The sequence below is a fragment of the Solea senegalensis genome, unplaced genomic scaffold (assembly GCF_019176455.1).
Source record: "Solea senegalensis isolate Sse05_10M unplaced genomic scaffold, IFAPA_SoseM_1 scf7180000012744, whole genome shotgun sequence".
In the NCBI taxonomy this organism is placed as follows: Eukaryota; Metazoa; Chordata; class Actinopteri; order Pleuronectiformes; family Soleidae; genus Solea; species Solea senegalensis.
Genome location: NW_025320685.1, coordinates 82,675 through 109,747, shown reverse-complemented (window position 1 = coordinate 109,747; position 27,073 = coordinate 82,675). Strand labels below are relative to the sequence as shown.

General features: G+C 43.0%; 3 protein-coding genes across 3 annotated transcripts in view; 1 reads left to right on the top strand and 2 right to left on the bottom strand.

Annotated features, from left to right (window-relative positions):
• The window catches only part of b4galt2 (UDP-Gal:betaGlcNAc beta 1,4- galactosyltransferase, polypeptide 2), a 160,134-nt gene extending 150,324 nt beyond the window's left edge, over window positions 1–9,810 (top strand). The window contains exon 8 of the mRNA XM_044015042.1: window positions 8,777–9,810. Coding sequence (XP_043870977.1) covers window positions 8,777–8,927 — 151 coding nt within the window. The 3' untranslated portion in view covers window positions 8,928–9,810. The remainder of the gene's footprint in view (window positions 1–8,776) is intronic.
• Window positions 9,811–10,948: 1,138 nt separating this feature from the next.
• LOC122759999 (zinc finger and SCAN domain-containing protein 32-like) lies at window positions 10,949–15,437 on the bottom strand. The gene is made up of 2 exons (XM_044015045.1): window positions 14,292–15,437; window positions 10,949–10,970 (listed from the first exon to the last, which is right to left on the bottom strand). Exons 1-2 carry the CDS (start codon window positions 15,357–15,359, stop codon window positions 10,968–10,970), a joined length of 1,071 nt encoding a protein of 356 aa, XP_043870980.1. The 5' UTR covers window positions 15,360–15,437; the 3' UTR covers window positions 10,949–10,967.
• A 3,788-nt stretch (window positions 15,438–19,225) lies between these two features.
• Window positions 19,226–26,724, bottom strand: zgc:113531 (uncharacterized protein LOC541359 homolog). Its single transcript, XM_044015046.1, has 3 exons — window positions 26,142–26,724; window positions 23,672–23,801; window positions 19,226–22,658 (listed from the first exon to the last, which is right to left on the bottom strand). Exons 1-3 carry the CDS (start codon window positions 26,496–26,498, stop codon window positions 22,468–22,470), a joined length of 678 nt encoding a protein of 225 aa, XP_043870981.1. The 5' UTR covers window positions 26,499–26,724; the 3' UTR covers window positions 19,226–22,467.
• Between the last annotated feature and the right edge of the window lie 349 nt (window positions 26,725–27,073).

Sequence of the window (27,073 nt, the reverse complement as noted above, 5' to 3'; positions counted from 1 at the left end):
TGTCCCAAGCTTCAGTCTCCGGGAAATTAATGTGAGGTAATGTAATGTCCTCTGTAGTCATGGAAACCAGACTATGTGTGTAACGCACATATAATTACATCTTAGTGAGGTCCAAAAAAAAAACTAACAAACCCGTCTTTGTTGGGATATTTTGGCACAACTTTAAAGGGCTTTTTCAGGGCTAAGACCTGGTTTTAGGGTTAGGGTTGGAATTGGGTTTAGGTTAAGGGTTAGGGTTAGGCATTTAAGGTTAAGGTAAGGGAATGCATTATGTCTATGAGTGTCCTCACTATGAATGCTGCACCAATGTGTGTTTGTGTGTGTGTGTAATACTTCCCATTTTCCTCCTCCTTCTCTTGCTTATTACTCATCTCTCTCTCTCTCTCTTCTGGTCTGAGGTCTGAGGACCAGACTTCCTCAATAAGAGGTGACACCAACAGGGACACTATTTATTTGAATCCAATACATTATTCATATCTGTAGCAAGGGGGCAGAAAATAATGGGCCCATTAGTCAGCACAAACGTCTTTTTTTCTTCTTCTTCTCACAGAACTACTGGACAGTCATAACATCTATGAGATTGCGGCTTGAGCCTCAATGATCTCAGTACTCTTATTGGATCATTGCAAACCGCACTGCACTACAAGGACCTAATAAACTCAGGCACAATACAATATCAAGTATGATGTATGTAGACTGCGCATGCATGACACTCACTGAATCATTGGCTTAGACACAAGTATACAGATAAGACTTTAGTACAGAAGATGAAATGGCATCAGAATGTGCTTGTGGTAAACAACAGAACAAGATGAATCGTGTTTTTCACTTGGGAGCTACAGCTCTGCCATTTGCTTTCATGCAGCGTCTTTGTTAACGCGGTCGTGGTAACGGCTAGAGGTCCTACAAACATGGATTGATTTGTCATGTTGCACTTTTATTGAATACCAGGTCAGAACACACTGTGAAATGGTCATCCTTCATTTCTGAGTCTGTCTGGAAACTTTCCACAGGCTGTCTTTGGTCTGAAGACTGTCAGCCATCTCTGAACTGATCTCACAGTGTGACGTAGGACCGCCGTTCAGGAGCCACAACAAAGGATTGTTGTCTGTAGAAAAACAACATTTTTGTGATTATAATGCTCTGCTATTTTTCCATCACGACCCTGGAGGTGACTACATGTCATCTTATGCCAGGATCAGGCTTCACAATTTGACTTATTTGTGACCGACACATTTCCCAATTATGAACCTTGTGAACAATGAATGGACGTGTAGTGTAACGTAATAGAAGAACAGAGCTTTGGCGTCTGGGATGCTCCACAACCCCCAGACAAGAAGTCTAGCATGTTTTTCTTCTATCTTCCTGCACTGATGCAACGTCACATACAGACATAAACATGAGGAAGAGGAAGAGGGATGCTACCACTGCTGTAAGATGGAACAGTGAGCGCGGAGAACTTCAGCAACCCAGTGGGTCATTCTTGTAATGTTGCCAGTCACGTCAATAATCCGTGCCATTGTGACACAAAAATATTGTGTAGTCTGATCCCGGCATTAGAGAGAGTTAGGTGCAATTCTTCTTTTTACAATTCTGACATCATGTGTGCTACTTTGACACGTTTATATTTGGTGACCTACTGTACCAGCTCATGTGTCACTGAGCAACTATGGCCATTGTTTAACTAACATAGCCATGTGACTGTTATTTAACGGTGAGTGGCAACAACTGTTTGCGGTGTAGTTCTGCAGCTGCTGCCTTCTCTGCTGGAGTGTGTGGTCCACAGATCCGGGGTAACCGATCTGGTTGCTACACGGCAGCACCAGATTAATGTTCCGCCTGCAGTCTGCCAGTTGCACCTGCACTAACTTATCATTTTCCTCGCTGTGCTACTTTTGTTTAGTGGAAAAAAAATATTGTACTAAAACACTTGGTGGTTTTATTCAGTTAATAGTATGAATCTCAACAAGCAAAGGCATAGCCTTGGTTGTTTTCTGTTGCCTATACCAGACATTAAAGGATATTTTGAAAAAGAAGTTGGATTTAGACTTTAAAAAAAATTTAAATCATCATTTTTTTATCTGCTGATGGATGTTTCGCATTTATTTCACTGTAAGTTTGGGGGGGCGGGGGGATCTATAGGTGAGATCAGTTTGGTACAAATATATCTAGATTGTCTAGACTAATTTGCAGTTCAAATATTTACTAATCTCATGATCTTGGGTAAATACCCACGCAGAGCCACTGAGGCTGATATAGGATGAGCCATTATATCTTCTCAAAAGGGAATCATGATATTTTTGTCTTTTAAGTTGATCATTATCACCGTGGAAAGGTTTGGTTCATATATTTATTTCTTTGCATTTCCATTATTATTATTAATAATAATAATAATAATAATACCAAAATAAGCAGTTCCGCTTTAATCGTTCAATTTTTTGGCACCCTTCCCTTGCGGTACCAGAGTAAAATGGTATGATAGTGTCAAGCTGGAGTTTGACCGGCTCTAATGTCACTCCTTTGCATACAGTGTACATTTTAAATAGCACTGTGCAAGAAGAAAACAAGAAGAAAAGGAAAAGAAACACAAGCCTGAACCAGGGTTTATCCATTCCAATCCATACTGTACTGTACCCTGATGGAAACACAGCATATGTCAGATCAGACCCAGTCATAGATTCTTGCTTCCATTTGGGTAAATGACATTCATTTGGCTTTTTTTCGTCAGGCAAGTTATCAGCCCTGTGTGTCCAGGTGTAATCACCCTATTTACATACATAAAGGTTGCTTTGGTAACTTTGGTGGACAATGATTCCACTTTTGTGTCGCGGCTCAAATGCAGGTGCGCCATTCCCACCGCTCTGTCAAGTCGCAGAGCAGAACTCCTCAATCACACAAGAAAAAAACTCATCAATGCATGAGACAGGTAGTGTATGCTTGATATTGTTTGATGCTACCGTCACGGCCGACTGCTGCGCGGCGATGTGTGCCGCACCTCCATCACCGGTTTTGACACCATCGCTATTCAGACCAGGTCTCTCCTGTTAGAAATCTGACATGAGGTTGTGGTTTGATTCAGATTTGCGAAAAATCTTATTTCGTGTGCTTTTTGCTGTCCTGAAGCCGATATGGATAAAAATGTACAACCCGTTTTATGTTTGAGGCTGTACACGTGGAGCTGTGCCAGTCAATTTCACTGCTACACCTGAGTTCATTCTAACTATTTTGTTCAGGTGCAGAGTTTTCTTTCCTGTTTACGCTCAGATTAATGATTGAGCCTTTTGGGGAGAGTTTTTCCTGAAGTGCCACTGTAATGTCTGGCATTTAAGGGCAACGTCGTCTCATCTGTTTGATGAATGTTAACTACTTCCCTTCACACACACACACACACACACACACATTCGCTCAGATGTGCACACTCTCTCACACAAGAGTCCATTCTCTCAGCGCTCTCTGAGATGCTGGTTCGGCATAGCAATGAGAGATCAGGCCAGCAGAAGTAAGAACGGGACACATTCATCACCAGAGGCGAGTATCAGTTAACGTGCACACAAGCACATAAACACACACACACACGCGTGTGCACACGCTCGCATCTCGCAAGTGTGGCTTTGTGCATTGCAGATGAATGAGTAACACTGTTCAATATGCAATTCATTTGTTATCATCTTGGAACAGAGCAGAAACAGTGTGTGTGTGTGTGTGTGCGTGTGTGTGTGTGTGTGTATAATTGAACCTAGCATGAAGATGACTAAGTTAACTTTCTTTGGCAAAATCCCTAAAATGTTTATTTTTTCCTTTTTCGTTTTCATAACACACACATATCTAATTTGTTTGTGGTGATTTTTACTGTATGTTTAATTAAAGAGGCACTTTACCACAAATTAACCTGTTTAATTTACCGCCTCTATCAGACTAACAACACGAACAACTAACTGTTTTCATACCAAATTGCAATTTCATTCCCCAACAATGCTAAGTACTGTATGTTCTAGGCCCGTTAGAAAATCTATTACCTACATGTTATAATAGTTAGTATTTTAACGGTGTCTCGAGTAATGTTCCATTACGTCATAAATCTATTACACTGTTTAAATTGAACTCTAGCTTGAATTTAAAAAACAAAAATGCAGTATATATATTGAAAATCAAACAACTGACTGTTATATAGATTATATTATACCTAAATTATTCAGAACTTCTACTATTTCTTGGCCCATCTGATGTCAGATAGTAGTGATGATGTATTACACTTGGCAGTGTCATAATTTTGACTGAAATGTAATTTAGTTTTTCATCATAATTCAGTCGCCTGAATTGTTTTAGTCAACTAAATATTATATTATTATATATATATATTATATTATTCGACTGGACTTGAAGTTTGTAGCATTTTTTACCAGTAATTGTGTCCATATGCCATACAATTTATTTATTAGTGTCATTATTATTATTATTATTATTATTATTATTTAATCTTTATTTAACCAGGAATAAATCTCATTGAGATTAAAAATCTTATTTGCAAGAGTGCCGTGGCCATTCGGGCATGGACACAACTTTTCCAAGCATACAACATACTCAATACAATGTAAATACTTAAAATATACCTTTTTATGTATTTAAAATGAGCCTTTCAACATTACAGTTTAATTAGAAACAGAATGCATGGAGTCGCCTCACAGCACAGCCATTAGTTCTGAATGGAGCTCTTCCCAACTCATCAAACCATTTGTCATAACCTAAATAGTTATGATTGAATCTCCAAAACTCATCTGGCTTTACCACAAGTTGAAATGAGTTCTGATTGGATTTCGGTCTTGTTTGTACTCACTGATGAAAGTTAGTAGTTTTAGTCCTCGTGTGTTTTGTTTTTATTTCGTTATCGTCTTGTTTATGTGTCAGAAATGAGATGATAAATATGAGAAAAAGCTGAAAATGTTTCGTTTTTCATATTAAAATGTTACAGAGGTGCTCGAGGGACGGTATCATCCTCACATTTTAGTGTGCGGTTATTAATCTTGTCAACTTGGGTAAGAAACCCAATCACCGTGTTCCTTAAAAATGGTGAACAAATCCCTTTAGATGTCTGTCTACCGGAGTGGGCCAACTGAAAATATATGCCACTAGAGCCAAATAAACCAGAAATGATTTCCTGTGAGACTGTCGTTGGAATAAAAGTAGAGCTTTACTTAACCCAGTTAGTGACTCTAGGATGATTTTGTCTTTGTCTTGTCCTCTAACTCGCTGATACGAAACTGAAACAACACAACAACGATGCGTCATATAGGATGCATGCATCTGTGTTTATGTGGCGGATTAGTCTACTCCGTATAATCTCTGCTCTTATAGATTCATCCAAAGAAATGTTTTTCCTCCCCTCTAGTCTGATTTATTTTTTATATCAGTGCCTCCATCTGTCGCTCTATAAATCTCTCTGATTTATATTTATCTCGCCTTCCCATCCGTCCTCCATTTTCCCCTCTGTCATGTGCCGTCAGTTCGTTTTATAAACCACCTGATTTCTCTCCTCTCTCCTCCTTCCTTCCTCCCGTCGCACTCCTCCTCTTCAACTAACTCCCTCGGCTTTGAGACAGAAGTACTGATCCCCGGTAGACGTCAGAACACGCCATTCTATTTATATCTCACTGTAAAGTATCGTTCAAGGGAAAGATGCTTTTTTTTTTCTCCCCATTTATGCCAGTAAAGGCCTTTTTGATTTGATTTGAGAGCGACAGGAGACGAGGGTGATGCCGACAGAGGAGGGAGATGTTCACCAGTCACTTCTGACAAGGACTTGAAGTCTCAGTGATCCGTGTCGGACTGAGGCGTCAACCCCACTCGTACGTCCAAGCATTTGGACGTTTCACCACTTTCTTCTGGAAATTGAACATAGACACAAGAGCTTTTTTGTGTTAACAAACAGGGAAGGAAAAAAAATAGACACTTGAAGACAGGAGTGTTGTAAATGTTCTGTCAGACACTGTGGCCTCATTTCCATTCTGACTGATACTTTTAAGCGATGAATCTCTTTTAATGCCGGAGGTTATATCTCACACACGCAGACTTCAGTGTGTCACTGTCTGACACATGGTGTGAACGATTTTCCTTTTTATCTTTAATACTAAAATACTCTAATCAGAGCAATATTTCAACGGCAGAGGCACAGCCAATGAGGACGGACACTCCAGCACAAATCAGGCTAATGGTGACATATCATATGACACAATGCAGGGCCATAGCGCCACCTGTTGGAACACTGTAAAGGAAATATTAATAAACTTCTGTGAATGGAGTTTTGGATGTGTTCCATCTTTGTGACCCTGTTTCCACTCTTGTATTAACATCAGTATATATTTACATTGTTTTGCCATCATGCTTGCAGTCTGTATCGATTTACTCTCAGGTTATATGATTTTTATTAAATAGGAATATCTTATGTACCAGCTTGCACATTTTTCAGGCAATGTGAAAATAATACAACAGCTTGTCTATTTTTATTCATTAATTAACTTCATACAAACTATAGTTTACAGACTCAAACGCTTAATAGGGATGAGTATCTTGGGAGTATCTTGAAATGGCTGCAGCACCAATGTGTTGTTAACAGGCCAAGAAATGCAAATTAGTTGCCACGAATTAGTTCTAATGTGAAATTAATAATATGAATAATATTCTCATGAATTACCAGTTACAAAGATATTCTTAACGCTAATGTAGTTATCCCCAACAGGATTCATATCCCCTGCTGTAGGAGCGTGCATGCATTCAGTGAAGCAGAGGCGGGGTTACGTTGCTGTTCTTTGCAATGCCAGGCTTTTGAGAATATCTTTGTAACTCATTCCCGACCTAAAACAAATCTCTGTCCATCGCGAAGCCTCTTCGATCGCTTTACTTGTGCAGCCTCTCCCCGTAATTCATGAGAATGTTATTAATATTATTCATTTTGTGCACACGTTATACCTATTTCTCCCCGTGTGTTTCCTCCCAAAGTTCAAAAACATGCAATATGGGGGATCAGGTGAATTGGGCACTCTAAATTGACCATAGGTGTAAATGTGAGAGTGGATGGTTGGTTGCCTCTGTGTCCCTGCGATGGACTGCGATCTGCAGGGTGTGACCTGCCTATCGCCCTATGTTGGCTGAGATTGGCACAGCACCCCTCGTGACCCTCATGAGGACGATAAAGTGGTAGAGGATGGATGGATGGACATTATACCTATTTTGTGGCCACAAATTAATATTTTGTGTGCATGTTTTACCTATTTCGTGAGAACAAATGAATGAGTTTCTTACCGTGTCATGTCTGGGGCTCCGCAGTATCGGACTGATATCGGTATCAGACTCGAAACAGTGGTATCCTGCCATCCCTCATACTTAAACCACATTATATTATATGTGGTCCCCTTTCCTTCCTCGGAACACTTTCACACAGTTTGTACTTTTTTAATGGACTTGAGATGCAATAGCTTATCTTTATTTGAACTGGCCACAACTGTTACTAATAAATAATAATAATAACAATCATAATAATTAGGACTTTTATAGCTTCTTTTAAAGGCTGCTTTGGGGATAAATAAAAACACAGATGAGAAGAAACTGTGCAAGGGAAAATAATGATAGGAATACTTGAGCCAATGTGAGCAGTTATCTACCGCATATATATAATGCGCTGCATATAAAAGAGTCAAAAGAAAAAAGTTGTCCACTGCAAGAGCTGAACACACACTCACACACAGACTATTTTATACACTTTAGTGGGGACCAAAGTGTGTGAACTTTGCTGTTGTTGCAGAAAGTTAATGTAAACGTGCTGGTATCACACTTACCAGCTCACCAGCTTTGGTCCCAACTAAGGTGTGTACGTACATGAGTTAGGTTGACTAAGTAATGGTGCAATAAAAATGTTTCATAATGTCAATCTATATTCAAAAAATATTAAAAAGAAAAAACTATGGTCCCTTGGCTCCTAACACCTCTGTGCTTTGCTTTCTAGTTGATTTAGTGGATTCATGCACTAGGTGGTGCAGGTTGCAGGTGAAACATGGATATAACATGTAAAGTATCAATTACATTGATTGCAATGTAATTAGAATTACAATCGTCTCTTGGTTTCAGAAGCAATGTGTCCACAGAATGACATATTTCTATTTGAGCCACTCGATTCAGATCCTGAGCCTGAAAAAGAACTCTGAGAATCGCCGTCCTCCACCGGCTTCAACCGATTGTATTTCGCTTCCCAGTTTTTGTTGTATTTGCATTTCCTTTTCTTTGTGAAAGCTTCTATTATTTTTCCGCAAATATTTGTGTCGCATGTTACTTCCTGTCCCCGCAATGCAAATGAATCCCATCAGCCTTGGCGGAGATAACGAAAACGGTGCTAGGTCACCCCGAATGTGATTGACAGCAAACAGCCTTGTGATGACAATCATCTCTGCTTTACTCACAGCCAAAGGTGGGCTGATTTTGAAAATCAAAACCAATGAAAATGTGGGACATTAGTTCCATCAGTGGGATCCATCCAACGAGGGATACCTGGTGGAGTTCTGTCCTCCACTGAAACTGTTTGTAATCGAAACCTTCCTAGAATTAGGAGCAGCGGGCATCCTCTGGGGAGCAATGGGGGTTGGGTACCTTGGTGGGGACTTCAAAAAAAACTTGGTTTCCTGGTTCACAATACAGTTAACTATATTTAACAATATTTTTTTTTCCACTGGATTGAATCTTATTTCCTCACTGCCTGCTTCTCTTTGTTTCTTTCTCTCTCTTTTTTTAGATTCAATAAAATACAGAACACGAAGAACACGATGAAGAAGGACGGCATCAGCACACTGACCTACAGACTGGTTCAGGTCAAGAGGTATCCACTGTACACAAATATCTCCGTGGAGATCGGTAAGCCGCCACCCCGGCCCATTAAAGGCTAGAGAGCGAGATGGAGAGAGAGGAGGAGGGTGATGCACATTTACTGGAAGGAAAAGGTGAAGAGGGCAGAGTTTAAATTTGGGACATAAGGAGAAAAGACTATTTATCTGGTGAGATACTGAAGGAACTGAAGGGAAAAAGTAGTCACAAGCACATCACAGTCTCTCGCTCTCTCTTCACCCCTCGGTCCTTTTATCGATATTTCAGTTTGCTCTGTCTGTTTCTCCAGAAGTCAAACTCTTCCCACTGGTTTTTCAAGCAGCAAAATGGCTTCACACCTCCTTCATTTACCAATCGGTGACTTCAGCATTAGAGCGTGGACCAAAAAATAAGTTCAAGTATCAGGGTCTGATCGAAGACTGGCGTCAGTGTCAGAGCCGGAACTTGGAAACTTTCCATCAACAGTCTTTTGTAAACTGGAGGACAACAGAGGACACTGTCTGCTACTGCTGTTGGGTGTTGTATTCTGGGAAAATGATGGATCCAGAGGGGATTTTCTTTCCTCTGAATATAGAGTTTTGTGACCGTGACGGAAATGAGCTGTTGACATGGAGACTAAGACAGTGTGAGGGATATTAAAAGTCATCACAGAATTGACTTCCAAAGCATTTACGGTGATGATCCCATGAGCGACGGTTGCTGGAAGCTGGGACATGAACACGACACGGGTGACATGCAGCGCGGCTCCTCTGATCTGCATCAGCTGGTTTGGACGCTTATCTCGACACATGATGAATTAGCGCTGACACTTTTCATCAGGGAGTCACCTGCTCGGATCTAATTACTCAATCAAATCCTCCACTATCAACTAATGAATGTGTATTGTGCCTGCATCTACAGCAGAAGACTCAGAAGAACAGTGCTGATGAAATTTAAAAAAAAACAGCAACACTCACCTGAGAAATCTCGTTTTTCTTCTCTTTTTTATATGTAAACTCATACTTTGGGAACTAGACACTGACTTATTGGACATGTTGCAACAAAGGGGAAGGAAAGTGAAGATATGAAAAGTTTTCTCTCGTGCTGAATAATACATGATGGAACTACCTTGGTAATGCATTTTGAAATCAAATCATGGAACAGAAGAGAGCAGAGCAAATGTGCGTGTACACTGACAGCTCAGTTATGATTTCAGCCCCTGTGGCAAACAATGGAGATTACATTTTTGTTTTTGCTTTTCTTTTGTTTTTTAAACCCACCTTAAGAAAATGTTTGATTTATTTTAGACATCTACTCATTGAGGCTGCTTATTGTGGCCAAATTGGTCGTAAAATTGATCGTTGAGGAATCTTTGGACAGAAAAACAACAAAAACTAAAAAGGTTTTGGTTTAACGTTGAAAATAATTATGTGCTACACCTCAAACTGTGTTCGCACGATGCATAAATTTCACTGATATTGAATTTCTTTTCATATTGCAGTTAAAATAACATTTCTTAGTGAAGATAATTGGTATTATTTGCTCAACTAAAGACGAAAATAAACATTTTCGGTGTCAAAAACACTAATTAATATTTTTGTGCAGATTTTACTCTGTAGTAATGCGCATTTTATTTTTAGATTCTTTTTGAAGAGGTACAAGCATCAGAACTGAGCTGTCAGGAAAGACAATAGAGGCTTGTGAGCATGAGGGAAATAAAAACTGACTCCTGTAGAAACATAATCATTCATAATCAATTTTCAAAGTCATTTATTTGAGCCTGTAATATAACCTCAAGCCTTTTTTCAATTGTATTTCAATTCATTAAAACTATCACTATATTATTACTACTATGCCATTTCTTCTCCCTGTCAACTGTTGTGAGCTTTTCCCACTCACTGGGGTTCGGGAAGGACGAGGAGGCGGCGTTGAGGGAGCAAATATACCGGTTTATTGTAACTGAAAATAATCAACCAAACAAAACATAATAAGTCAGCTGTGGCTGGTGTGTCAGCGCTCTCCTGCGCTGCGCTGTTCTGACTCTCTGTGTCTCTGTGTCTCTGTGTGTCTCGGTGTCTCTCCGTCTCTCTCTCTCTCTCTGTGTGTCCGTGTGAGGACCCAGCCTACTGCAAGAGACCAGAACCAGGTTACAAACATGCTTATATAGCTGACTAATTACCTGATTCTGTCCAGCTGTCTGATCACCGGCTGAGCCACTCCTTCCTTTCCTCCAGCAGCCGTCGCTCTAACCAAGCCCCACTGCCACATACCCCCACCGCCCGACTTAGGCCGGGACCCCGCCGGCCGCTAGCCCACTCCCCCCCCCCTCCGCAGAGCGGGAGAGAAAGTCAGCCACGGCCATGCGGTGCCCCGGCCTATGGATCACCTTGAACCGGAAAGGCTGTAAAGCCAGATACCAGCGAGTGATCCGCGCGTTGGCATCTTTCATGCGGTGGAGCCATTGGAGCGGGGCAGGGTCCGACCAGAGGGTGAATGGGCGCCCCAGGAGATAGTAGCGGAGGGCACCGACCGCCCACCGTATGGCGAGGCACTCTTTCTCCACCGTACTGTAGCTCACCTCCCGCTGAGCTAGCTTCCGGCTAATGTACAGTACGGGGCGGTCGACGCCCTCCACCTCCTGGGACAAAACGGCCCCCAGCCCGCTGTTCGAGGCGTCGGTCTGCAGGATGAAAGGGAGAGAAAAGTTAGGTGTGTATAAAAGTGGCTCCCCACAGAGGGCTTGCTTAACCCTCTCAAACGCCAGCTGACACGGCTCCGTCCACTGGACCGGATCTGAGGCCCCTTTTCGGGTCAGGTCGGTTAGGGGGCTGGTCAGCTCCGAGAAGGCCGGGATGAACCTCCTATAGTAACCGGCCAGCCCCAGAAACCTCCTAACCTCTTTTTTGGTCTTGGGTCTTGGGCAGGCTGCCACCGCTGCGGTCTTTTGTATCTGTGGCCGCACCTGCCCTCCCCCCAAGTGGTACCCCAAATACCGTACCTCCCTCCGTCCAACTGCACACTTCCCTGGATTGGCCGTGAGCCCCGCCCTCCTCAGGGACTCCAGCACTGCTCCCACCTGCTGCATATGCTGCTCCCAGGTCTCACTATGAATGATGACATCATCCAAGTAGGCCGCAGCATATGCAGAGTGAGGCCGCAGCACCCGGTCCATGAGGCGCTGGAACGTGGCTGGGGCCCCGAACAACCCAAATGGAAGCGTTACAAATTGGTACAAACCATACGGAGTGGAGAAGGCCGTTTTCCCCCTGGACTCTAGCGACAAGGGAATCTGCCAGTAGCCCTTGGTCAAATCCAGTGTCGTAAAAAAGCGAGCCGTGCCCAGCCGATCCAGGAGTTCGTCGACCCGGGGCATTGGATAGGCATCGAATTTGGACACCTCGTTGACTCTACGGTAGTCCACACAGAACCGTATTGACCCATCAGACTTGCGAACAAGAACAATGGGGCAACACCAGTCACTGTTGGACTCTTCTATTACTCCCATCTCTAACATAGCCTGAAGTTCTGCCTGAACAGTTTTCCTCTTATGTTCCGGCAGGCGATAGGGTCGTGAACGCACTGTCACACCCGGGGAAGTTTCTATGTGGTGGTGTATGAGGTTTGTGCGTCCCGGCAGGGGAGAGAACACGTCGGCAAACTGCCGCTGCAACGAGGCCACGTCTGCTCTCTGGCCCGGCGAGAGATGATCGTCAACGGGGACCGGCGCCGACCTGTTTAATTTATTCACCTCCGGTCCCAGCTCATCTCTCTCAATCACCGTGGTGGCCAGAGAAACAGACGCCACCTCCCTCCAGGCTTTGAGGAGGTTAAGGTGGTAAATCTGTGTTGCTCCACCCCTGTCAGAACGCACAACCTCATAGTCAACATCCCCCACTCGTCGTGTGACCACAAAGGGCCCTTGCCATTGGCGAGTAATTTGGAGCTAGACGATGGCAGCAATAGAAGCACTTTATCTCCCGGTGAAAACTGTCTAAGTTTAGCCCCTCTGTTGTACAGCCGCTGTTGGCGTTCCTGGGCCTGGAGCAAATTCTGCCGTGATAACTGACCCAGTGAATGGAGTTTTGCTCGCAGGTCCAGTACGTGCTGTACCTCATTTTTACTGGTGCTTGGACCCGCCTCCCAGTTTTCCTTAACCAGGTCCAAGACACCCCGAGGTTTCCTGCCGAACAGGAGTTCAAAGGGCGAAAAACCCGTGGAGGCCTGGGGCACCTCCCGCACTGCAAACAACAGAGGGTCCAACCATTTATCCCAATTACGACTATCCTCGTGTACGAACTTACGAATCATGTTCTTTAGCGTTTTGTTAAACCGCTCCACCAGGCCATCAGTCTGGGGATGGTACACACTAGTCCGGATTGAGCGGACGCCCAGTAATTCGTATAGCTCGCGTAGTGTACGTGACATAAACGATGTGCCCTGGTCAGTCAGGATCTCTTTCGGGATCCCAACTCGGGAGATGACCTGAAACAGTGCCTGTGCAACACTCTTCGCCGAGATGTTGCGCAAGGGTACTGCCTCGGGATATCGTGTTGCATAGTCCACTAGAACTAACACAAAGCGATATCCCCGTGCGCTCCGGTCTAATGGCCCGATGAGGTCCATGGCAAGCCTATCAAAAGCGACCTCCATTAATGGTAATGGGCGCAAGGGCGCTTTTGGGGTGGCCGGAGGGTTGACTAATTGACATTCGCGGCAGGATGCACACCACCGACTTACATCCGCCCGAATGCCTGGCCAGTAAAATCGGGCCATGATCCGGTTCAGTGTCTTATCATATCCGAGGTGACCCGCCATGGGGTTGTGGTGAGCCGCCTGGAAAATCGTTTCTCGGCGGCTTTTTGGGACTAACAACTGGGAGAGCTCTTCCCCTGTTCGAGTGTCACGACTCACTCTGTATAAACGGTCTTTAACGACAACAAAGTAGGGGTGAGAGAGTGCTGTGTTAGGGTGAACCGGACAACCATCAATTTCCATCACTTGGTCAAAGGCGTGGCGGAGGGTCTCATCCCGAGACTGTGCTAGGGGAAAATCTTCCATGGGCGCCATCTGTGCCCCCCCCCAGCAGCGTCGGGATGCGGCACCTCCGCCTCACCACTAAGGACAGCACATAACTCACATTTCCCTGACTTACGTGACCGCACCCTCATGGTTTCCCCTGCTAAGCTCGTAAACCCCGGCCAGTTTGTTCCCAAAATTAGAGGGTGCGTGAGGCGAGTACTAACTCCAGCCTTTACTCTATGTTTTTTCCCTTTAAAACAAATTTCCAGGGCCACCACCGGATAATCGTGAATATCCCCATGCACACACCTCACCCTCACCCACGATGCCTCTAACAATGCCCCCGGTCGAACCAAGCGCTGATGGATCATGGTCTGTTCACAACCAGAATCCAGCAGAGCTTGATGTGTACCCCCTTGTATACATACCGGTATACGGTACGTCCCTTCCAAACCGGGGGAGGGGGCCGGCGGCCCGGCAACCCGAACCACTTGCCCCACTTCCATGAGCGGGCACTCCGCTCTGATGTGGCCGGGTTGCCCACACCGCCAGCACACCTGCCCTGGCGTCTGAGGAGCCCCCCGGGGTGCCAGGTGATCAGACACGTAGGCTGGGCCCTGAGGGAAAGACGGCAGAGGGTAATTAGACAACCGGAGCGATGCATGCTCCGGCTGTGTGTGTGTGTGTGTGTGTGTGCGTGGGTGTGGTGTAGGAGCCGATGCCGCTGGGAACCTCCTCCTCGGGGCTGGAGTGGGACGGCTGGCAGGGATCGTCGCTGGCCTGGTCTCCTCCCTCATGCTCCGCCGGGGAAGAGAGAGATGGTCCTCCGCGAGGACGATCGCTGCCTCGATGTTGGCCGGGCGGTGGCACTGGACCCAATTGGCTGTGGACGATGGTAACCCAGCGATGAACTGCTCCAGCGCCACCTGTCCAACGACGTCCTCAGCGGAGTGGGTCCCCGGCTGGAGCCAGCGCCTCGCTGCGTCCAGGAGCTGCTGCGCGTATGCAAAGGGGCGCCCGGCTTCTTCAAAGGAGCGCCCCCTGAACCGCCGCCGGTGTCCCTCCGACGTACTGCCCAGCCGGTCCAGGATGACTCTCCTCAGCTGTGTGTAGTCGTGGCGCGCCGCCGCCGGCAGGCTGTGCGCAGCCAGCTGCGCCACGCCAGTGAGCAGGGGAAGAAGCCGAAGCGCTCTCTCCTCCTCCGGCCACCCACACGCCTCCGCCGTGCCCTCGAAGATGTCCAGGTATGCCTCCGGGTCATCTTCCGCGGTCATCCGCTGCAGGGCGACGGGCGGAGACCGTCCTCGACCGGGCTCCGGGTCGGCGCCGTGGGCAGCCGGGCGTTGCAGCAGCTCCCGCAGGAGAGCACGATCGTCCCGCTGTGACGCCGCCATGTCCGCGAGGAGCTGGGACTGCTGCTGCTGCAGCGTGATGGTGCTCTCCTGCATCGCAGCGAGGTGCTGAAGGGCCAGCGACAGCGGAGATTGTCCTTCCATGTGTCCCTATTCAGGTGCCACTGTGAGCTTTTCCCACTCACTGGGGTTCGGGAAGGACGAGGAGGCGGCGTTGAGGGAGCAAATATACCGGTTTATTGTAACTGAAAATAATCAACCAAACAAAACATAATAAGTCAGCTGTGGCGGGTGTGTCAGCGCTCTCCTGCGCTGCGCTGTTCTGACTCTCTGTGTCTCTGTGTGTCTCGGTGTCTCTCCGTCTCTCTCTCTCTCTCTGTGTGTCCGTGTGAGGACCCAGCCTACTGCAAGAGACCAGAACCAGGTTACAAACATGCTTATATAGCTGACTAATTACCTGATTCTGTCCAGCTGTCTGATCACCGGCTGAGCCACTCCTTCCTTTCCTCCAGCAGCCGTCGCTCTAACCAAGCCCCACTGCCACAACTGTACTTTTCTTTTAATCTTCATAAGAAAAAACAATATAATAATATTATATCCAAAAAGAGGAAATTATAAAGTCATAGTCTTCCGTGGGTGGAAATTGTGAATTTTGAAGCAGTAATTAGACGTTCATGATCCTGTGACTGACATCTCGTGTTCTGCTTCTTCTTCAGATGTTATCACCATCATCGAGCTGTTGTAGTTATGTATTTGATCATCACACAGAAGCTCCGTATCGTTTCCGTGTGTGAGAAATGAACAAGCAACAAGTAGAGTTAACCATTTTCCTTCTGCATCTGCATCTACATCTACATCGCTCTCCTCCCTGTGGTTTATCTCTCTTTGCCTCCGCCGTAGTCGATCTACTTCACTGTCGACGCCTAAACACCAAACCGGTGCCTTGATGACGTCACATACAGAGGAAAGCTGTTTTTATGGGGGTAAATGTGTCTGTTTTAAGATTGCTGATACTGAAATGAACATTTCTTCCTTTCGGTTTTAAAAGAAAAAAAACATGAGAAAGGGAAGATGTGATTAACTTTTCTCTCCATCTTGTCGCCACCCACATGCAATCACACTCCCTCTGCGTTATCTCCTTTTTCGTTTCGATTACTTTCTTCCTTTGCCAAACCAGACTGTGTGTGTGTGTGTGTGTGTGTGTGTGTGTCAGCAAACTCCAGACACAACTATGACTCACAAGAGGGTTTCGTCTTTCACCATGTATCTATACCAGGCGTGTCTTTGTGTCTCTGAGTCTGTGCCGCGTACTGCATCCTTTTTTCCGTGTACTTATCCCACGTTTGTGAATCCTCCTTCCACACACATCCTCTCCAGTCCACTTCATCGCATTTTCTCTGTTTGGATCCTTTCAGTGTGCCGTCCAAGATTACACGAGGCGAGGTCACCGCCGTCCCGTGTCTATGTTGTTTACAACCAAGCAAGAAAAACAACAAAAACTAAAAAGGTTTTGGTTTAGCGTTGAAAATAATTATGTGTTACACCTCAAGCTGTGTTTGCACGATGCATAAACTACACTGATATTGAATTTCTTTTCATATTGCAGTTAAAATAACATTTCTTAGTGGAGATAATTGGTATTATTTGCTCAACTAAAAACTAAAATAAACATTTTCAGTGTCAAAAAAACTAATTCATCTTTTTTGAAAGTACAGATTTTACTCGGTAGTCATGTGCATTTTATTTTTACATTATTTTAGAAGAGCTACAAGCATCAGAACTGAGCTGTCAGGAAAGATAATAGAGGCTTGTGAGCATGAGGGAAATAAAAACTGACTCCTGTCAAGACATAATCATTTATTAATTTATTCACTTAATCGCATTCTCATTTTCCTTTTTCTCTGTTTGTATCCTCTCTGTTTGTCAGTGTGCCGTCCAAGATTACACGAGGCGAGGTCACCGCCGTCCCTTGTCTGTGTTGTTTACAACTAACCTTGGGCCGTGTCATTTTCCACTTCTGTCCCCATGTCCCTGCTTTAATCCGCTGTTTGCTTGGTGGGGATGTGAGGCGCGAACATGTTTGTTTTCAAATTTGGTTTGTGACCCAGTCATGTTTGAGCTGCTTGTCTGTTTTTTTGTTTTTATACCGGCTTTAACGATTCAAAGGAAAATCCTTATTTTCTGCACACAACATACGCAGTCACAGCTTTATCTGTTAAAAGGCAATTTGTCATTTAATATCAGTTTGGGGGCGACTTGAGCGTAAAGTCACTCCAGCAGTTCCAGTCTCAGAGTAGAGGCAGCTACTCTGGGCTTCCCTCAATCCATTACTTCCTTTTTCAATGCGACATTATTTGTTATCATGTCACATTGAAACTAGAGCTTAGAGCAGAGGTGTCAAACTGGTGTGACAACCTTTAAACACAATGAGGTGAGTAAATATAGACCGAATATAATAATAAATGTATTTGCTATAAAATTAATTATACATTCCTTTGAAATGTTCACATTATTAAATTAGATTCAACATAAAATGACACATATATACAGTATATATATATATATGAGCTTATTGTGTTTTAATTATAGTTGTGCACATTATTCAATTGATTTCTGTCTTTGCATCACATATATGTTATTTATGTGAGCGACACATGGTTCCATATCAAAACAAGCACTTTTACTTTGAAATTCAGTGAAATATCATCTTGAATATCGTATTTGTATTATTGTCCAACCACTTGTGAAACACTCCTGAATCAACAGGCAAAAATATTGTTCAGATTTTGTTCATAAATCATTTTGAATACACCTTTGACATAAACCTGTACGATTGTGGCAATATCCAGAAGAGTTCCATAACATTCATATCGAAAGATCCATCTTCACAACTCCGAAATATCAATATTTTTCAACTCATATATCTATAGTTATAGTAACACAGAAGCTCTCAGCATTTTCAGGGTCATTTTCTCCAGACATTGGAAAAGCTTCTTTCTCATTCATTCATTCATTCATTAATAAAGGACATTAATGAGCTGTTATCGCAGTCTGATCATCACGTGTAAACTCGGCGTCCCCAATGTCATCAAGTCAAGTTAAGGAAAGGACATTTGAAGAAAAAAGAAAAAAAAGGATGTAGTGAGATGAACGTGGGCCCCCATGTGTAGAGAAGCGTGTATAAACAGTGACACGGTTTATAGATGCGAGCGACAGGAACGTCAGCAGAAATAGTATTTGACGTGTTTCATTTACTGGAGGAAAAGAGCAGCCGCGAGGTGCGCTTGATGTTTCCTGACGGACGTTTGACTTTTTTTTTTTTTCCACTGGTCAGGCTCACCTCAGCGGTTCCAAGTATCCGAAACACTTTTTCAAATGCAGTTTTTGCTCGCCGCAGCAGACAGAACTTTCAGGCCTTTGGGCATTTTTAAAGATTTACTGTATCTCTAGCTATGGAGTTTTCTTTTGTACATTGAATGTTGAAAATGTTATATCTTATATAGAATGCAGTATGTCATATCAAACCTACTTTTTCTATACAATCAATAAATCTGATGTTGAAGATTGTACGACGGTGTCTGCAGTGTGTGTTTTCTATTTTTTCTTAAAAGTCAGACTCATAAGAACACCATGGAGATTAGTTTCCATTTGCAAACCGGTCTAATCCAGGAACTGTAATATTGACACGGTTTGTTTTTTTCTGGAACCCTTTTACCTGTTGTCATGACAACCGTCATAAACCCTACTGTTATCTCTGTGCAGTCCCACTCATGCTATCAGACCTACCACCTTGTGGATTACATTGAGCTCCTGCAATCTGTATTTTCCACCCAGTAGAAGGCTATATCCACATCTTTTAAAATACGAAGCCTTTCTCTCTCTCTCTCTTTTATTTTCTAATTATTTCCCACATTCTCTGCAGGTAGCGCAGACTGTCGCCAATCACAAGTAAGATTGTTTTCATTGTAAATAAGGAGGTCATTAAAAAAACAAAACAATTGAGAGGTAAATAATACACACAACATGTTTAATTTGTTTTTGAGAGCCAGTGTATTTATTACCAGCGTGACACTTTTTTACACAGTTTGGAGAAAGTAACTCTTAACAGTTTCCTTTGTTTTCCAGGCAGTGAACTGAAAACTGCACTTGAAAGCAATGTTTGACATAATATTAAAGCTGTAGTGTGTGACTTTAACATGAAAACAAATGTATGTTACACTCAAACCATTGTCAAATGAGTTCACGCGCTCCACAGCTCCACACGACTCTCGCTGTGTTACTCAATTTAGCTATAGCAATGTGACCAGATGGCAGCGGACTGTAGGTTAAGGAATTAACCTTGTTCTCTGAAACATGAGTGAGGTAGTGAGATACTGAAGCAAATGTTGAAAGAGAAACAGTTGGAATTTGGACAAAAAAGGAAACTCTAGGTCAAAACTGAAAACTGGGGTCAGAAGTTACACAGTGGAGCTTTAAAAAATGGTCTGAAGCCACTCTCATGCTACACTACACTATGTTCCTATGCTTGCATGGAAGATTATTTACAGCTAAGTAGTGTTAATACTCGCAATCTCAGCATTTAACTTGTCTTGTCTAACATGAATTTACATGATGTCTGTGGCGGAAAAGCCCTTCATGTACCGTTCATTTATATTCTCACGGTGTTTGTTCCGTATGATTTCCTCCACAAAGTCGTCTGGGGGGAAAAAAAAGGTGATGTAAGCAGTTAAAGCCAAATGTTGCGTTAAAAACATATTTTCATGGAGATTTCAGGATGTTAAACTTGTGAGCTGTAACAGCAGGTGTTCTTCATGCAGAGGCAGCTTACACTGTGCATTAACACATACTGTAACTCAATTATTTTCCATTCAAAGTTCCCTTATCATCAAAGTTAAAGATGATAACAACTTTATTATTGTAGGAAAATCAGCTGCATATAAAACTTGGATATACTTCATGCTGTGTGTCATTAAGCACTTTGATTTTGGATGTTATAAAAGATCATTTTACACTTATAAAGCAGAATGTTATATAGACTTATATAAAATATATATAAAAAAAATAATGCAGTAACTCAACAGTGCACCTGCACAAAATGACAATCAATACGCTTGTTTACAATGTCTGTTGCCCGTGTCAACAACTACTGTACAGTCCCTATATGTCTGCTATAATGTCTCAGGCCAGAGTCTCGTTCATTAAGTTTCAGTTAGCATAGAAATTGAACTTTAGAAATTTATAGAGCAGTTACAAATTATTTATCGCTCCGGCCGTGACATTTTGCTTCTCTAAATTGCATCACAGCTGTGCATACATTTTGCTGCTGCATCAACCTGTGACAGGTCAATTACATTTCCTTAACGTCCAATATACTCTCATTGGCTTTGTTGTGGCCATCGTTTACCACCGCAGGTCTGTTTGAAATTCAAAACAAACATAGCCTCAGGGTTTTTTTATATACAACATCTAAAATCTCTATTGATCTCCTGTAGCTAACCTTGTTGACGTATAACCGTCTACAAGACAGGATGTTAAAAAGCAAATATCTGGAGCAGATTTACTGTCCAAACTGAAACAGAAGTGTTGTTGCTGGTTTCTATTAGATTTGTTTTATTATATTCCTCCTCAGAAGTAATAATGGGCTGCTGTTTTCCTGCATCTAAGGTCATCTTTTCACTGTTTTTTTTTTTTAGGCTACCATTCATCTTCCTGTCTACTACGAAACCTTATCTGTTCTTTTTAACCTGTCAAGGGCCCATGACGTGAATAATTTGCTGTTTGGCTCATAGACTGTACATGAAAATGGACATAGTTTTTCCAGCTGCAAAACACGTTTGCATTTTGAAGCCTTGTGATTTGTAATTTGTACTGTGCACTATGTTATTTTTTGAGGCTCCTATTGGATGATACTAGCTGTCAATCAGGTGTCCACTTGCTTTATTGATAATTTTCCTCTAAATGGGAACATATTTTACAAAACCAGTGGTGGTTAAATGCTACTTCCATCTTACTTCCTAGGCTTTACTTCATATCAAACCAGACAAATACGCCGTTCTACTCTGTTGGACTCTGTTGATCCTCCACTAGTAACCCCCTACTGGTACTAACCAGGACTTGTCTGTTGGTCTTGGGGTTTAGTCTGCAGTTACTAATAAAGGGTTCCTCAGTCCTGGTCCCAGGGAACCACAGCCCTGCATGTTTTAGATGTTTCCCTGCTCCAACACACCTGATTCGAATGGTCAGCTCATCAGCAAACACTGCAGAAGCCTGATATCGACCCATGTGTTGTATTGTAAGTTCAAAATAATAATTCAATTAAGTTAGTTTCTGTTAGTTTGTAGAAATAGCATCAAAGTGAGACATCCTTGTGTTTGTTGGTTCTTGAAAATAGAGTCAAATAGAGTTTGTACTATCTTTGAATCACCGTGCATTGAGGCTAAAAATGGGTGTTTTTCTCGCGAGACAGCGTCCTTAATGTTGCTTTTGGTGTTTTCTGCTACGCTTCAGCCTGAGAAATTATTTGTCTGTGAGTACCTGCCTGTATTTGTGTTAAACATAGTAAGACAACTTGTTTGTTACTAGGATTAGGGTTAGGGTTACTACTCTAACTAGATTGCAGAAACTAGCTAAGCTAATTTTATTGATTCACCTGCAGGTTGTAGCTGCACATAGAATATTTTGTTTTTTAGTTTTGTATGCTCATTTGTGTTTTCTCTGTAATTTTTTGACAAAACTAAATCAACAAAAAGTCATGTGTACGACAGTTACCCCAGTAAAGGCAAAAAAAATGTCAAGCCTTGTGTATTTCTTGGAGGACTTCAATGTGAGCTGGCTGTCTAGCTAAGTTCACACGCTACAAGGGCAGTACAACCCATTTATTTGAATAAGGTGTTTTGGAACAAGGAATCATCTAAAACATGGAGGGCCGTGGGTCCCCTGGACCAGGATTGAGAATCTCTGAATTAATATATATGTATTTAGTGAAATGCACCATGGAAGCACACAGTAACAACATAGTGAGGCCACAGCTTTAAATATAAATTCTGGACCTGTCTTTGTTGACACTGGTTTTGCAGATTTGCAGTGACGTGCTGTCAGTCTGGAGCTCTGACCTCCAGGTGTGGTCATCTTAACACCGATCAGATAAGGAAAAAGATGGTGGTCCATTCACTGGGTCATGAAAATATTGGACGGATTATTTTTGTGGAATGGCAGGAGACAGCATTTCAACAATCTTTGCTGACAGAGTGAATCAGTTTTGCTGGATGGAAGGTTGTTCTGGTGTGCAGTTTTTCAGGCGGGAGCAGGTGGCGAGGCGGTTTCCCTCCCAGTAGCTGGCATCCTGCCCATCATGACAGCGACACTTGGTACACGGGTCGACCCAGACGGGCTCTCCTGCAGGAATCACCTTACCACGTGAGGCATCAGCGTAGCAGTTAGGACCTAGGGGGCGAAGAGCAACAGTGGTACTTTACACTCACTGACTACTTTATTAGATACACCTGTTCAACTGCATTTCAACTCAAATAAAATCAACCCAGAAGAAAATGGATTTACTGAACATGATGTGATGTTCTCCCTGTGACCGGGTGGGTTCGCTCCAGCTTCCTCTCACAGTCCAAAAACGCATAGAGGTTAATTGCACACTCTAACTGACCATAAGTGTGAGTGTGAGCGTGAACGGTTGTTTGTCTCTGTGTGTTGGCCCTGCTGGGATTGGCTCCAGCCCCCCCACGACCCTCAAATGGAGGATAAAGTGGTCAAAAATGGACGAATGGATGAATTGGGCATGGTTGTTGGCACCACATGGGCTGGCATCTACTGGGATTTTTTTCAAGCACGACCATCTCCAGTGTTTACAGAGAGTGGTCCAGAAAAGAGAGAAAATATCCAGTGAGTAAGGGGTTTGGTGATATGGGCAAAAATTCATGATAATTAGTCGATATCCTTTGAAAATTAGATTTTAATTGCTAAATCAGTATTTGTTGCTTACAGATTACATCAAGGGGTATAATGTTTCAGGAAAACAACTCAGTTCAGGTTTGGGCCCCATAAAAGCTTGGGCTGGCCCTGCCACTTATATCATGCCTATCATCATATCACTACTTCCTGAGTAACTTGCTCACTGACTTTGGAGCAGACAGCTTCCAGCAGCAGAAGACCACAGCGGGCATCACTCCTGCAAATGTATTCTCCTCTGGACCTAATAAATTGTGCGGTGAGTGTTAAGTGTATTTGCAGCTGCACTGATACGACAAACACTGTAAGCGACTGGTGCCGTGTGCATCTGCATTCCCATGCCAAAGATAAATGCCGCTATAATCCAAGCGTCATCAACGGAGAAAGAGCTCATGGTGATGTCTTATTTTCCACATTTAGAAAAGTAAGTTAGAGAAGCCTCTTTTTTATTATCTCAGTGCTACTTTCTATTCCTTATCACATTTCTTCCAGCTTACCCTCCTTGCACTCAGGGCAGCATTTCCCCGGGTCATAGACGGGGTTGACACATGGGGGAGGAGCACAGTCTGCAACTATACAGCGGGCGATTCCGTCACTTTCGCACTTGCAATGCTCACATCCTGAAGGCTGGAATCATAAAAAAAAAAAAATTAAAAGTAAATAAATAACACAGTGAGACTCAGCATGGGTCAGTTTATAATCAGTTCATGGTGAAAATGGGAGTTAATCATTGATATTTGTATTTCTCACCAGCACTCTTCGCCAAACCTTCCTCATGTCGTCTCAAAAGGGGGCGCCATTTACCTCCACTTGCCTGCTCTATAATCAGTCGACCATTGTGTGTGTGGTTCAGAGTTGTGGAAGGAAACTATTCTTGTGCTCATTCATTTGTCATGCAGATGTTTACGAATGTTATTGTTTGGGGTTGAATGGCGGGGAACAATGGTTGCACGAAAAATGTGTATGAGATATTGTGATGATGTGAAAATGTGTTTGACTTGGAGGATAAACAACACAGGAACTTGTTATCAGGAGGTTTCTCGAACACAAATCCATGTTTATGCATTCAGTAACAAAATCATCTAAATAATTCCTTCACAACAAAGTACCTGCTTAATCTGTTGATTATTTTCCTGATTAATCAAGTAATTGTTTGGTCCATAAAATGTCAGAAAATGTTAAATGTTGATCAGTGTTTGTCAAACCTGGAAATGATGATGTTCTCGAATGTCTCGTTTTGTCCACAAACCTAAATGATTCCGTTTTTAAGGATTTATTTGTTATATGGAGCAACCAGGAAATTTAAGGAACAGTCAGAAATCTAGTTTCATTAATGAATAAAGCTTCAAACCGATTCACTGATTATCAAAATAGTTGACGATTACTTTACTAATCGATTAATAATTGAGTAATTGTTTCAGCTATAGCCTAACCTAACCTAAAATTCTAAATTTCAGCCAACTTTAAGTTTAATTACTCTAACCAGACCTGGTGTTCAATACTAACAGCCATAACTTACATAACTAACTACAGGCACCTTTCAAGGTTCCCTCACTAGAAGGTGCCAGGCATCTGGACCGGATACACTATCTCAAGTCATACTCAATATGTGTATCAGAGCTCACTGCGATGATGCCTCACTGTTCTGATGTCAGGCATTGTCTCAGTGCTCCTCGGCTCTGAGCTGTCCACAATACAATCTTTCAACTTAAACTCATCACTGACTCCAGAGGGTCCATCGTTGGTCGTCTCACCAGATAATCAGAAGTCTCCATAGCACTAACTTTAATCTAAACCCAATTCTAACCCTAACCCTCAAACCAGGTCTTAAACCTGAAAAAGCACAAGGTCAACATGTCCTCACAAAGATAGGTTTTTAGGTTTTTTTTGGACCTCACGAAGATATAAATACAAGTACACACACACACACACACACAGGATTTCACAATCTTAAACTACACACTTACGTCATCATATAAAATTAAAGTAAGATATTGTAAATATGAGATACAAGAACAAATACATGTTTTGTAACATCAACACTTTGTGCGATAGATAGCCTTCATTAACTAGATATTCTCTTCTTCTTATCATGGACGTGCTTTAGCACCTGACCTTTTGACCGCTGACTGGATAAGTGGCCATTATGAAACACATATTTTATTCATTTCTTCCTTTCTGAATTAAAATAATAGAAATAAGGAACGGCTCTTTGTTGTCTTGGACGAGGTCGTCGATGTCAGACAATGAAGTAAGGTCAGTGCAGAGCACAGTCATTCCAGGCCTTTATATGCACAGATGTTAAAGTCATTGTGTTTTATAGAAACTTCTCTCGGTGCCACAGTCTATTTAAAGTGGTTCGGTGATTCAGAGTTGAAACTACTTTAGCTGAATATTAGCTCCAACCTTACACTGGGTCTACAACACATCATCATATTTACCTTAAATAGTATAAAGAATAAGAGAAAAGATCATTTTATTTTTTGCATTTGAACTTCAATAGACCATGTCCACATATAAAACCACTCCACTCAGACTTACCAGATATGGTCATAATTATCCCAAATAAGCTTGATACTCTTTAAACTCTACGTCTGATTTGTGAAACCCTTATTCTATTGGTAAAAATAAAAAAGTGACATTTCACTGTGTTCATCTGCTATAATAGACCAGGTTCAGATCCAAAACCACAACACTCAGACATACCAGAGCTGGTCTTGATTATCCTAGAGAAGCTCCAGACTCTCCTGATTTGTGAAACCTTTATCCTAGTTGTGATTTCACTGTATGACTGTGATCCAGATCTAAGACCACCACACTCTCACGACACTAAAACTTGGCAAGTATCCCAGAGAGAATAAAGACTTGAGAAGTTGTACACAAACAAACCTCATATGTACTAAATGCTGTACATGATATATGGTGTATTATGGTTTTGGTAGGTTTGTCACTACTTTTCACTCTCACCTCGAAATTCTGCCCCAGTTCGTACACCACTCCCCGGTACTCGCAGCCGATCTTCTCGCACCTGGGGCAGCAGTCGGTGGGGTAGTGGCTGACATGGATGCACGCTGCCGGGAGGGAGGTGCACTCAGTGCGGGCACACGCGGAGCCCTCGGTAGTGCACTCACACTGGGTGCAGTGGTCCGAGTCCAGGAAATACCATTCCCCGACGTAGTAGACGCTGCCGTTGGCCTCACAGGTGCTCTCCTGTTGTCCGGCGACTGAGAAGCCAAAGGCGGCCTGTGCGTAAAGCAGGAGCGCCAGAGCGGCCGTGCGTATCCTGCGCTCCAAGAAGAGGCGCCGACTGGACAACTTTGCCATGTTTATCTTAAGATTCTCCTTGTCCCAAAGCAACAACAACAAAAAAGTTTGCACTGAAGTGAAACATCCACTCTGGTCCAGCTGGAGTTTGTATTTTACAAAGATGTTTTAGTTTCTTACATTGTTGCAGCGCAAACACAGTTGAGTTTAACCCCGGGGGTTTTGCCACAGCACAGCGGTTCTCCTGCGCTCTGCTGGAGCTGCGCGCGTCTATGCGCACGGTCCGGAAGGGGGTGGAGGTTTGTGGGATTAAAGAGGGAAAGTTATAATCGCTGACAGAGAGAGAGAGAGAGAGAGAGAGAGAGGAGTGGGGTTCACATGGCAGTCTCAGTCCTCCCGCCACACTTTACAAGACCACAGGTGTGCTGCTGCTAATGACTCCTTTAAAACCCTATTATATAGTCTAATTTGCTTTTTTGTTCTCAATAAAATACACTTTATCTTCTGATCCTTATCTTGACTCTTTATATATGACAGCTTGTATTATTTTATACCTGTTTACCATGTTACCAATTTTTTAATAGTTATTTTTATTTTAATCCTTTATTACCATTAATATTGTAATTTTATTTATT